At 43.3% G+C, this 13,940-nt stretch overlaps 1 protein-coding gene across 11 annotated transcripts in view; it reads right to left on the reverse strand.

Moving 5' to 3' along the window:
- RSU1 (Ras suppressor protein 1) overlaps positions 1–13,940 on the reverse strand; it is a 205,115-nt gene that overhangs the window by 132,849 nt on the left and 58,326 nt on the right. For all 11 annotated transcript variants that reach the window (XR_008701464.1, XM_055543908.1, XM_055543903.1 and 8 more), the window contains 2 exons: positions 13,790–13,872; positions 13,399–13,513 (listed from right to left, as the gene is read on the reverse strand). Coding sequence is in view for 10 of the 11 variants with exons in the window: in XM_055543908.1 (XP_055399883.1) it covers positions 13,399–13,513; positions 13,790–13,872 (198 nt within the window). In the remaining variant the exon portion in view is untranslated. The remainder of the gene's footprint in view (positions 1–13,398; positions 13,514–13,789; positions 13,873–13,940) is intronic.

Raw genomic sequence — 13,940 nt, forward strand, 5'->3', positions numbered from 1 at the left:
CCCTCTGCATTGGAAGGTGAAGTCTTAACCACTGGACTGCCAGGGAAGTCCCAAAATGCTATTGCTTGATATAGGCTGTATTTCTCTTTGTCCTAGAATGGGCACAAAACAAAAGCAGCCAATGGTCCTACCCTTGGTGGACGTGGAATAGTTACTCCAGATCATGGCAGTTCTACGTCTGGCTCCCAGTCTATCTGGCCACGTGACCCACAGCAAGTTACTACAGCTTCATGTCTCCATCTGCAAAATGGGGAGAAAGCCTCCACTTCTCACAGCTTTTGCGAGATTCACATGACAAACTATATACAAAATGCCTACTGGAAAAGTTTACCTAATGGAAAAGTTTACATGCTCAGTAAATTTTAGCCTTCTTTTTACATCCTTTTCTGCTTCTGTGGATCAACACAGAAATGCTACAATATTAAAAACAAAATAATTAACTATGTAACCCTAGGAATGCTAAACATACCAAGAGATGCTTCTGCACCTCTGAGCTTCCTCACCTTCCCTGGCTCCTCTCGGCAGACCTCCAGCAACACCTTGATCCCTGCTGAACACAAGCCCTGTGCCAGGCTCCTTAACATCACCCAGGGCTTTAGGGCCACTTCCCCGAAGGTTCCCAAGGGAGTGTCTCAGAGCCACAATCAGTCACCTCTTCTAAAGGACACAGAGACAAGAGTCTAGAGCTTTACTGACCAGGATGATGAGGTGAGTCACACCAAAGGCAGATGCTTATGGAGCTAGCCAGGCAAATGCCCCCCGCATGCATTCACTGACTCCTGTGTGTGATCAGCATTTGTCACAGGAAAAGACTGGGTCCAGGGACTTCCCTGGTGGTCCAGTGGCTAAGACTTCACGCTCCCAGTGCAGGGGACCCTGGTTCCATCCCTGGTCAGGGATCTAAATCTCACAGACCTGTGTGCCGCAACTAAGACCCAGCACACCCAAATAAAAACAACTTTTGGTGTTTAAAAAAAAAAAAGTTAAGGGGCACAATAGAAGACAGGAATATTAAAAAAAAAAAAAAAAAAAAGAGTCTGAGTCCAGAAGTAAATCCAGGCTTTGCATACTCCAGTATCTACAGGGGCCAGTGAAATCAATGAAGGAAGAAAAGCAGAAGAAACAACAACGCAAATGAGGGGACTAGCGCTTCCAAAAAAAGTCTCAAATTTCCGACATTTTTCCACCAAGTTGAGTCTGAAATGAGACTGTTTATCATGTAATTTAAAACTTCTGCACACTCTCCAGATCACACCACCTGCAGCATTCTGAACTGAATTTTATAAATCCTAAGTGATATTGTGTTATATTTTTGTAACTTGTGAATTTGAAAAGGAAAACAAAAATATACAAATCGTTGTATAACCCTGTTATGTAATTTCCTCATTTCTGTTTAGTGAGGGATCTTCAGAGGCTCAGGTGAGGGTCCTGGTGAACTAGAAAGTGTATCCCAGTTGGAAAAAAGCCAGGTGCTATGAGTTATGGCCACTGAGTAATATGCAGGTAAGTGATTTGTTCAAGGTCATCTGTCTTGGGAGACCAGACAGTGGGTGATCCAGGCCAATGGATGCCCCTACCACACTCTCAACTATGCTGTCCCATGTCTTGATTTTGTTCATAAGTCTTAAAATGGACACGTTAAACAAACCAAGAATAGAAGTAGAAAAGAGGGTCAATTCAAAGGACTGCTTCTCAGCCTAATCAGACAGACCATAAGCCATTCCCACCTTTCACAATTAACAGGATTTAGGCAGAGAAAAGCAGCTCTGATAATAATCTAAAGTTGCTTTGGGTCAGGGCACATAATTCTCCAGAACAAAGAATCTAGACTAGAAGAAAAAATGTTTAATGTATTATGTCTTTCAGATCAGATCAGATCAGTCGCTCAGTCGTGTCCAACTCTTTGCAACCCCATGAATCGCAGCAGGCCAGGCCTCCCTGTCCATCACCAACTCCTGGAGTTCACTCAGACTCACATCCATCGAGACAGTGATGCCATCCAGCCATCTCATCCTCTGTCGTCCCTTCTCCTCCTGCCCCCAATCCCTCCCAGCATCAGAGTCTTTTCCAATGAGTCAACTCTGCACATGAGGTGGCCAAAGTACTGGAGTTTCAGCTTTAGCATCATTCCTTCCAAAGAAATCCTAGGGCTGATCTCCTTCAGAATGGACTGGTTGGATCTCCTTGCAGTCCAAGGGACTCTCAAGAGTCTTCTCCAACACCACACTTCAAAAGCATCAATTCTTCGGCGCTCAGCCTTCTTCACAGTCCAACTCTCACATCCATACATGACCACAGGAAAAACCAGAGCCTTGACTAGATGAACCCTTGTTAGCAAAGTAATGTCTCTGCTTTTGAATATGCTATCTAGGTTGGTCATAACTTTCCCTCCAAGGAGGAAGCGTCTTTTAATTTCATGGCTGCAGTCACCATCTGCAGTGATTTTGGAGCCCAGAAAAATAAAGTCTGACACTGTTTCCCCATCTATTTCCCATGAAGTGATGGGACCGGATGCCATGATCTTCGTTTTCTGAATGTTGAGCTTTAAGCCAACTTTTTCACTCCCCTCTTTCACTTTCATCAAGAGGCTTTTGAGTTCCTCTTCACTTTCTGCCATAAGGGTGGTGTCATCTGCATATCTGAGGTGATTGATATTTCTCCCAGCAATCTTGATTCCAGCTTGTGTTTCTTCCAGTCCAGCGTTTCTCATGATGTACTCTGCATATAAGTTAAATAAACAGGGTGACAATATACAGCCTTGACATACTCCTTTTCCTATTTGGAACCAGTCTGTTGTTCCATGTCCAGTTCTAACTGTTGCTTCCTGACCTGCATACAAATTTCTCAAGAGGCAGGTTAGGTGGTCTGGTATTCCCATCTCTTTCAGAATTTTCCACAGTTTATTGTGATCCACACAGTCAAAGGCTTTGGCATAGTCAATAAAGCAGAAATAGATGTTTTTTGAAACTCTCTTCCTTTTTCCATGATCCAGCGGATGTTGGTAATTTGATCTATGGTTCCTCTGCCTTTTCAAACCAGCTTGAACATCAGGAAGTTCACGGTTCACATATTGCTGAAACCTGGCTTGGAGAATTTTGAGCATTACTTTACTAGCGTGAGAGATGAGTGCAAGTGTGCGGTAGTTTGAGCATTCTTTGGCATTGCCTTTCTTTGGGATTGGAATGAAAACTGACCTTTTCCAGTCCTGTGGCCACTGCTGAGTTTTCCATATTTGCTGGCATATTGAGTGCAGCACTTTCACAGCATCATCTTTCAGGATTTGGAATAGCTCAACTGGAATTCTATCACCTCCACTAGCTTTGTTTGTAGTGATGCTTTCTAAGGCCCACTTGACTTCACATTCCAGAATGTCTGGCTCTAGGTCAGTGATCACACCATCATGATTACCTGGGTCGTGAAGATCTTTTTTGTACACTTCTTCTGTGTATTCTTGCCATCTCTTCTTAATATCTTCTGCTTCTGTTAGGTCCATACTATTTCTGTCCTTTATCGAGCTCATCTTTGCAAGAAATGTTCCCTTGGTAGCTCTGATTTTCTTGAGGAGATGTCTAGTCTTTCCCATTCTGTTGGTTTCCTCTATTTCTTTGCATTGATCGCTGAAGAAGGCTTTTTTTATCTCTTCTTGCTATTCTTTGGAACTCTGCATTCAGATGTTTATATCTTTCCTTTTCTCCTTTGCTTTTCGCTTCTCTTCTTTTCACAGCTATTTGTAAGGCCTCCCCAGACAGCCATTTTGCTTTTTTGCATTTCTTCCATGGGGATGGTCTTGATTCCTGTCTCCTGTACAATGTCACGAACCTCATTCTATAGTTCATCAGGCACTCTATCTATCACATCTAGGCCCTTAAATCTATTTCTCACCTCTACTGTATAATCATAAGGGATTTGATTTAGGTCATACCTAAATGGCCTAGTGGTTTTCCCTACTTTCTTCAATTTAAGTCTGAATTTGGCAATAAGGAGTTCATGGTCTGAGCCACAGTCAGCTCCTGGTCTTGTTTTTGCTCACTGTATAGAGCTTCTCCATCTTTGGCTGCAAAGAATATAATCAATCTGATTTTGGTGTTGACCATCTGGTGATGTGCATGTATAGAGTCTTCTCTTGTGTTTTTGGTATCTCTCTGCTTATTCTGGAGATGGCTAATAATTGGCATTACATCTTTTCTCAAGAAAAGAGCTAACAGATTTCACATGATAGCTAAACTATTAATAGCTTGCCTAGCTTGAAAACAGTCCAACTTTACACTCTAGGATCTTTAATGCTTTTAATTTATAACAAAATAATAAAGACTTAGAAACCGTACTTCAAACATAAATTACTAACATGTAGACAAGTGACAAAAGGATTACAGCATATGCACACATCAGTAATATTAAGAAGTGAAGACAAGAAAAGAAGAAAAAAAGGGAGAAGAAAAAAATCATCAATGAAATGCAGAGTGTCACAAAAGGCAACCCAAGACAGTAAGAAATTAAGTGAAAATACAAGGTATCTCTTGCAGGGAGGTAGTTTAAGATCTTACCATGGGATGAAGAAATGAGTTAGATCCAGTGATATTAAGAATTCAATACTTCTGGACAAGTTCATAGTCTTATATAGGACGTCACAAAGTCAGGAAGTGAATGAATGAATGAGTGAATGAAGCAACCAAGCAATGAACTAACCACAAAGAAGAACCAGGTGACTTGCTCCTAGTCTCAATTACACAATTCACAAAAAGGGCTGAGCTGAAAATCACTTGTGAAATCAAACATGTATCAGGAAAACAATGATGGGATTGAAGAGATGGCAATGAAACCCTTCCTCCAGACCTTCTGTCCACTGTGCCTGTTTGCCACATGGGGCCCTCACTTTATCCTCCCCACTTCTCTTCCCCTGAAAGTCCCTTTGGACACCCCCTTGCACTTCCTCACCTTCCTCACCCGAGGCTAAGTCTCAGCCTTTCTTTCATCCAGCCAATCACAATGTGTTAGACTCCTGCTCACGAGGCACTCAGTCTCTAAACAGTGAACATTTAATAGTATAAAAATGCACTGTGTGAATATTATTATTTTAATCTTCACAACAGTACTACTACCCTCATTCTGCAGGAAGCATAGAAAATAACCTGCCTATTATCACAGAACAAGGAATTGGGAGACTAAGATAGGAACAGAAGTGTAGTGACAAAGAGTAAGCCTCTATAACCTACTACATACATTAAAACATATTTTACCCTTTAGGATAAGATTACTGGCAACAATAACATGAAGTTGTAAGACATTTTTAATCAGGGACTTAACTGACCAATAAGAGAATACCATATCTCCTTCTCTTCTGTGTTAGGAGAGAAAGATTTTTCTTTAGCATCTCAACACTATTAAGAAAAGGATTAAGAGGTGTAACTGGAAGGATTTGAGATGTATATACTCCACTTTATTTAAAAAAAAATTTTTTTTGGCTGTGCTGGGTCTTGGTTACAACACACAAGACCTTTCATCTTTAGATGTAGCATGAGAACTCCTTGTTGCAGCGTGTGAGATCTAGTTCCCTGACCAGGGACTGAACCCAGGCCTCCTGCACTGGAATCGCAGTTTTAGTCACTGGACCACCAGGGAAGTCTTCCACTCTCTTCTTAATTCTGTTCATCCTGGAGAATACAATTGGAGGAAAGCTCACAATTCATGACACCACTTACTCTCTGAAGGGGGTTAATATTTGTTTCCACTCTTCACAAATCTGCTAGGAAGAATACAAAAGCATCTCATATTTCTGCAATAAAAACTGTGATTGGTGGCGTGTAGAGCAGTATACGAAGCCAGTGAGGCCTAGTATACGTAGCAATGCAAGCATCCTTCCCACAGGCTGTGTAAATGGGTGTAGATACCTGACATCTAAAAACACTGCTTCGTTGCATGCCTGGCTGACCAATGCGACTTCCTTCTCCAGAAGCAATTAATGGGGTGACAAATGCAGAGGGGTGACCGTCCAGAAGCCAAGATAACAGAAACGATTCCACCAAGTGCAAATACCTGGAAACTTAGGAAGGAGGCCGTGTAAAACCACACAGTTCACATCTTTAGCTCTTATGGCTCATAAATCTCATGTGTGAGGCAGAAAATGCAAAATCAGAACAGAATCTACTGCTCACAGGGCCACCAGCTCTGAAACCACTGTTAGGCTGTTGACTCAGGGGCTTCATCTGTTCTGAGGATTGGTCTGGATGTCTGTCTCCCCCTCATCCCCCACTTAACACAGGTCTTATCTCCACTGCATTAATTAATTCTTCTGCTAATTAAAAGGGGATGAAATCTTAGTCACGTTGCTGCTTTTTTGAAGAAGAGATAGGCTGGTAGCTGAATTGTTCAGTCGCTGAGTTGTGTCTGACTCTTTGCCACCCCATGGACTGCAGCACACCAGCCTCCTCTATCCTCCATATCTCTTGGAGTTTGCTCAAATTCATGTCTATTGAATCAGTGATGCTATCTAACCATCTCATCCTCTGCTGGCCCCTTCTCCTTTTGCCTTCAATCTCTCCTAGCATCAGGGTCTTTTCCAATGAGTCAGCTCTTTGCAACAGGTGGCCTAAGTATTAGAGCTTCAGCATCCATCCTTCCAATGAATATTCAGGGTTGATTTCCTTTAGGACTGATTGGTTTGATCTCTTTGCAGTCCAATGGACTCTCAACAGTCTTCTCCAGCTGGGTAGCTTGATATACTGTTTCAAACGATACTCTTGGATTCAGGCAGGCTCAAGAGAAGATGTCAACCATGTCTATTTCATCCCTTCGCTGGCAGAGTTAGCTTCACATGTCAGGAAAAACAGTTTCCCTACAAAGACAAAGCATTCTCACTGCAGTAACAGTGAGGGCTGATCATGAGGCCACAGAGAGGAGGCCACAGTCCCTGACTTGGGCACAGAGAGCTGTCTGACAGCCAACCCAACCCTTAAAGGTCCCTGATACTTCTGGTTTCAGGGTTTAGGAACTACGGAGTTTCATGGCTCTATCTTCTACCTCTCTGATCACATCCAAGAGACCTCATCCAATCTGTGGCCTTACGTTTATGTTGATGATACAATTGTATGTGCAGCCCAGATCTATCTTCTAAACTCCAGGTTCTAATATCAGATGCCTTCTCGACTTGACACCCAAAAAGCATTTCAAACTTAATACACTCCAAAATCAGCTTGTAACCAGCTCCTCTCCTCCTCCTGCACCTGCCCTTCCCACCATCTTCCCCATCCTTTTCATTCCCTGACACCTCAGTCACTCTTCGCTCTCTCCCCCCTCATCTAATCATCACTAATTCCTATTAATTTTACCTCTGAAACACACCCAGACTCTAACCATTATGACCACCTGGAAAAGCACAGAAAGCCTGCATTCCTTCTGGAGGCTTCAGGGGAAATCCTCGTCCTTGCTTCCGCATCCTCTGGAAGCGTCCACATTCCTCGGCCTGTGGTCCCTTCCATGCCTGACTCCAGCCTCTTGATTCTGTCATCCCATCTTCTACTGCTGTCCCTGTCTCCCCTGCCTCCTTCTTTGTAGGAACCTCACAATTACACTGGGCTCAGTGTGCTAATCCAGGATAATCCCCCATCTCAAGCTGTGACACTGCATCAGCAAAGTCCCTTCATAATGCAAAGTAGTCTATTCCTAGATTTCAGTAATTAGGAGGGGGCAACATGGGGGAGGGAGGGCATTATTCAGCATCTCATTTACAGTAAAAGCCAGAGTCCTTGCAATGTCCTCAGGGCATAAATCCCCAGGTGATCCAGTCCCTACTTCCTACCTAAGCCCATCTCTTCCAGCCCTCACCTCCCCTCATTGGGCTCCAGCCACACTAGTCTTTCGGCTGTTCCAGCATACACATGCCCATCTCAGGCCTTCAGCACCTGCCTTTCCCTCTGCCAGGAAAGTTCCCACCCTCACTTAGGTCTCTGGCTAAATGACACCAGCTTCTGATGAGGCTTTCTTTGTTCAGTTCAGTCGCTCAGTCGTATCCGACTCTTTGCAACCCCATGGACTGCAGAACGCCAGGCTTCCCTGTCCAACACCAACTCCCCAAGTTTACTCAAACTCACATCCACTGAGTCCGTGATGCTATCCAACCATCTCATCCTCTGTCATCCCCTTCTCCTCCTGCCTTCAATCTTTCCCAGCATCAGGGTCTTTTCCAATGAGTCAGCTCTTCGCATCAGGTGGACAAAGTATTGGAGTTTCAGCTTCAGCATCAATCCTTCCAATGAATATTCAGGACTGATTTCCTTTAGGATGGACTGGTTTGATCTCCTTGCAGTCCAAGGGACTTTCAAGAGTCTTCTCCAACACCACAGTTCAAAAGCATCAATTCTTCGGTGCTCAGCTTTCTTTAGAGTCCAACTCTCACATCTATACATGACCACAGGAAAAACCAGAGCCTTGACTAGATGGACCTTTGTTGGCAAAGTAATGTCTCTGCTTTTTAATATACTGTCTAGGTTGGTCATAACTTTTCTTCCAAGGAGCAAGCGTGTTTTAATTTCATGGCTCCAATCACTATCTGCAGTGATTTTGGAGCCCAGAAAAATAAAATCTGACACTGTTTCCACGGTTTCTCCATCTATTTCCCATGAAGTGATGGGACCAGATGCCATGATCTTAGTTTCTCTGTTAACATCGTAGAACAGAAACACCACCCCTTCATTTAAACACTCTCTTCCATTTTCATTTTTTCCCCAGGGCATTTAGCATGATCTGTTATGCTTTCTATCCATCCATCCATTCATCTATCCTCTCCCTGCAACTAAAATGTCATAAGGGTATTTTTGTCTCTTTTTGTTGTATCTTCCAGAAATAAAACACGGAGCAAAGACTCAGTAAACAGTTGTTGAATATGTGAATTCTACATTACTAGAAAAGTCAGTTCCTTAAAAATAAAACCTGGTCTAAAGTAGGAACTTGATGTTTGAATGAATGAGGAAATGGAAGAGTAGGAGCAGAGGTGAATTGGGAGACTGGAATTAATATATCTACACCATTGATGGCTGTTGTTTTTTATTCACTACGTCGTGTCCAACTCTTTTGCGACCCCGTGGACTGTAGCCCGACAGACTCCTCCATCCGTGAGGATTCTCCAGGCAAAAATACTGGAGGGGGTTGCCATTTCCTTCTCCAGGGGATCTTCCTTGTCTCTTGTATTGGCAAGTGGATTCTTTACCATCGAGGCATCAGGAAAGCCCACACTATTGAAAGCCCACACTATGTATGAGACAGATAAATAATGAAAACCTACTATTCAGCACAGGGAACTCTACTCAATGCTCTGTGGTGACCTAAAAGGGAAGGAAATCCAAAAAAGAGGGGAGATATATATACACACACACACACACACACACACACACACATATATATATGTGACTTTATATGTGATTTTATATATATATATATGCATGACTTTATATGTGATTATATATATATGTGACTGTTTTATAGTAGAAATTAACAACATTGTAAAGCAATTATACTCTATTAAAAAAATTTTTAAAAGACAGGCCTGCCTTACATCCAATTTTATACAAATAAACTGATTAACATAAAAGCAAGTGCTTTACTATTTGGGAACCAGACGTAACAGTTAAAGTAAGTTATTCAGGTGTGCACAGCAAAAGGAAAGTAATACATTTACATATTAAAACTTCAGTCCAGTCCTTGACTTTATGTGGCAGTGCCCCTGCATGTTCTTAGGCCCAACAAGTCAGAATTCATCCGCATTTCCTTGCTTCCTTCAAAGGCTCTTACTGATGAGGCTTCAAGTTAAAACTCCAAATTTATTTTTAAAAGAAATTCCACAGAAGTCTTAAAAGCCTTTACCTTGTTTATTCAGATGTATAAAAAGTAAATACATAGGGGAAGAGAGATCATCATCTGCCCTATACACGCTGAAGCAGTCCTGCAGCTAGGGGATGCTGAAGGATGGACCGAGAGCAGCTTCGAGTCCACAGTCCCCAGTGCTGCTCAGCCACCAGCCAGGGCAGCTGCAGACAACAGCCTTGGGTACCAGGTACACAAACGGAAGACATCTCCACTGTGGCTGGGTGGCTCCCCCATGCGGGGCGGAGGGATTGGTGGGGAGAGAACCAGAACTATGCAAATGGCTTGGCATGAACAGCAGAACTGCAACTCTTTCATTTTGCCAGGTGTGACTCCAGTCCTGCTGCTCAGACCCGCACAGCCGGCCAGGGCACTCGCCACAGCGAACCTCCCCTCCTTCTGCTGCCATTTAGAGAAGGAAGCAGGTGCTGTGTTTTGTTCACACTTGGAATCAGCTTTCTAGGAATACTCTCAGTGGCACACAGATGGGCAGGAGGGCGCCCCAGCGGTTAGGAACGTGGCCCTGCACAACGAGCTGCCAGGGCTTAAACCTTGCCTCCATGACTCTGTGTCCCTACAGATAAGGCACCAACCCTCTCTAAGACTCCGTTTCCTTATCTCTAAACAGTCCGCATACTATTCTTAGACAATGCAGGAAAAGCATCTAATGTAGTGCCTTGGCACACAAGACCTTAATACATATTATAATAACTTATTATAATACTAGCTATTATTGTATTCTTGACTTTAAAAAAATCACTGGGATTTCTCAGGTGGTGTAGCAGTTAGGACTCCAGTCTCCCAACGCAGGGAGCACAGGTTTGATCCCTGGTCAGAGAACCAAGATTTTACAGGCTGCACGGCATAGCCAAAAAAAAAAAAAAAAATCACTGTTCAAAACTAATCACCTGTCTTCCTCTTGAGTTTAGACAGGGGTTTACCATTTATTTCCAGCTAAGTGTCTGCCTGCAGTTTGGGAAAACTGCCACTAGGCAGATGCTGAGACCAAGTTTTTCCAGGTATGGCTAGAAAATATAAACTCATTTAAAGACTTTCTCCTCAACCCTAGCCCTGAATAAAAAATATGTATTATTTGGTATTGGGGAGAATAACAGAAATGTTAGGCAAATGTGACTATGTGCAGTATTTAAATAGGAAGATCATGTGACATTTTAAAATATACAGGTAGGCAGGTATGTGTGGGTTTAACTAGGTATTTTTCTACCAAATTTTTAGCTGATAGAAATCACTGATTAATCCAATACCCTATATTGCCTCAGTGCTTAAAAAATGAAATATAACCTTTTTTTTTTTTCATTTCTCCTTGTCACACTAATCAAGGACAGACTTTAGAAGCACTAAGTGAATTTTACCAAATTATACAAGAGTTAGTCTCACAGGTGGAGATTTGGATCAGTACTTTGGGGAGGGAGCAGGTATTTGTATGCTGCAAAAGCTCCCCGTGAATCCCTAACGCCAATATCTATGGTTGGCAAATACCTGTCCAGAATCTTCCTTTTGGCAAGAAGATTTTTTGCTTTAAAAATCCTGTTAACATCTCTTGATTTTGGAGCCTGCTCCTTAAGCAGGCCCTGGCAACTCAAAATCCAGCAAAGAGGCAGTGCCAAGTTACTCCACAGCCCTTAAAATCAGTACAAATTGGACTTCCCTGGTGGTCCAGTGGTTAAGAATCCGCCTGCCATGCAGGGGACACAGGTTCGATCCCTGGTCTGGGAAGATCGCACGTGCTGAGGAGCAACTAAGCCTGTGCCACAGCTACTGAGCTCAAGCCCCAGAGCCCGTGCTCCGCAACAAGACAAGCGACCTCTATGAGAAGCCCAAGTCCTGCAACTGGAGTAGCCCCCGCTCACCACAACTAGAGCCAGCAGCAACCATGCAGCAATGAAGACCCAGCACAGCCAAAAATAAAATAAATGAAATCAGTACAAATTCCTCAACACCCTGTACAGCAACAAAGGAGCTGCAGAAGATGGGGAAGCTGGGGGTGAAACTGTGTATTTGTTCAGTGGAACCAAGGGAAGGCTTTTCCTTTAGACTAACGCTGCCCGGTGGAGCTTTCTGCCCATGGTAACGTTCTGTATCTGCATCTTCCAATAAAGGAGTCACACGAACATCTGAAGTGTGGCTCACAGCTTCTCCTGGACAGCACAGCTCTGGACAAAAGCCGGACTCAGCCCGCTTGCAGCCTTCCCAACCAATACCTTGCTATCTGAGGTCTTCGTATCATTACCTCATTCAGTACTTATCTCTCGAGAAGTTACCTTGTTACCAGCATGTGGGAGGCACTGGGGACAGAGCAGGGAACACATATATACCCTGTTTCTCATGGTGCTCACATTCTCATTAATAACAACTGGCCTCATAACTACCACTCATTTGAGACACTTCCTCAAAGAATTGCTGGGTCAAGTGTGTTTTTTAAAGTTGTGTTATTCTGCAGACATAGAGAACATAATTGTGGTTGCCAAGAGAGGCAGGCAGGAGAGGTATGGAGTGGGAGTTTGGGGTTAGCAGATGCAAACTATTATATATAGGATGGATAAACAAGGTCCTACTGTATAGCAGAGGGGACTATACTCAATACCCTGTGATAAACCATAACGGAAATGAATATGAAAAAGAATATATATATGCATAACTGAATCACTTTCTGTACAGGAGAAATTAACACAACATTGTGAACCAATTATATTTCAATAAAATGCAATAAATAAACAAGTAAATAAAATCGTGCTATTTTGGAGCAAAAAAGCAAACAGTCATAGTTTGAGAAACAATACAGTTCAACGTATTGAAGAAATGAGAGGACATCCAGAGTCTCCACAAGCAAGACAGGAGAACTCATGAAACTTTTCTAGAAGAGCAACATAACCTCAATAACAGAGGAACCTGTGCGGACGTTATTTCCAAGGAAGGTCGTAAGGTCACCTAGGGCCATCTGAATGACCAGCAGCCTATTAAGACGCAGGGGCCGCGGCAAGAGGACCGAGGAATTCCCAATGAGAACACATGTAACCGTTCCCACTGAAGATGGCAGCAGGAGAGAACCAAATTCATGTTTGGAAATGTAGTGGTTTTAAGCAACTGTCATAAATACTGTAACTATTTGATAAAAAGTTTTCAAGGGATTAAGATAGAAAACTAAATGATCAAAAAAATGAGTGATAGGTTCCTTTCAAAAAAGCCATCATCACCAATGGTAAAGGAGGAGCCCCGGGTAAGACCATTACTCCTCATGCCAGGCTCTTCCCACGGCTCCAGGCAGGCAGCCAGGCCTGGTCACCTGCCATCAGCAGTGTCGAGATGCTCAGAGTTGCAGGTGCTCAATGGAGCCTCAGGGCAGGTCAAACCCAGAGCAGCTCAACTCCGGTCAATGACAAATGCTACTAGAAAGGATGAGAACTGGGTGCCCGGGTGGAGGGTTCTCGCCAAGAAGAGGAGAGAGGGGTTTTCAGAGTTTCTGCACTGGGATCATTATTAATAATTAAAGCCAGAACTCAGCTCATTCATCAGCCACCTTACCTAGTTCTGGGGGCAGAACGGTCAGGCGGTTCCCTTGAATGTGGAGCTCCTTAAGCTGAGTAAGCTCCCCGATTTCCTTAGGCAGCGAGATCAGGTCGTTATCCCTAAGGCTGAGCTAAATAGAAGAGAAACAAGGGGGTGTCAAAACAATTTTCACATAAAGAGGCGCTCGGCAGAGGCCTTCGTCCTCGCCCTTGCCCTCTCTTCCTCGAAGGCTCAATCCTTCCAATTTATTTACAAGAGTCTGCAGACAGGCAACGAATGGTCTCGGGGAGCAGTGGCTTTTATTCCTGCAAAACAAACCATACTCTGGCTCAAATTGCCTTGATTCCACTCCTACAAGGGCTGTAGGAGTGAATTGATTTTCTAAGAATTTAGATAAATTACTTACTATCTGCAACTTTGTGAGTTTCCCGATATCTGGCGGCAGGATTTCAAAATCGTTGTCACTTAGATAGAGTGCACGCAGGGTGGCTGCAAATTAAACAGCAATATATAAACAGGGTGGCATGGAACCCAACCATTTGAGGTCTGATCAATAC

The sequence above is a fragment of the Bubalus kerabau genome, chromosome 13, assembly GCF_029407905.1.
Source record: "Bubalus kerabau isolate K-KA32 ecotype Philippines breed swamp buffalo chromosome 13, PCC_UOA_SB_1v2, whole genome shotgun sequence".
NCBI classification, from domain to species: Eukaryota; Metazoa; Chordata; class Mammalia; order Artiodactyla; family Bovidae; genus Bubalus; species Bubalus kerabau.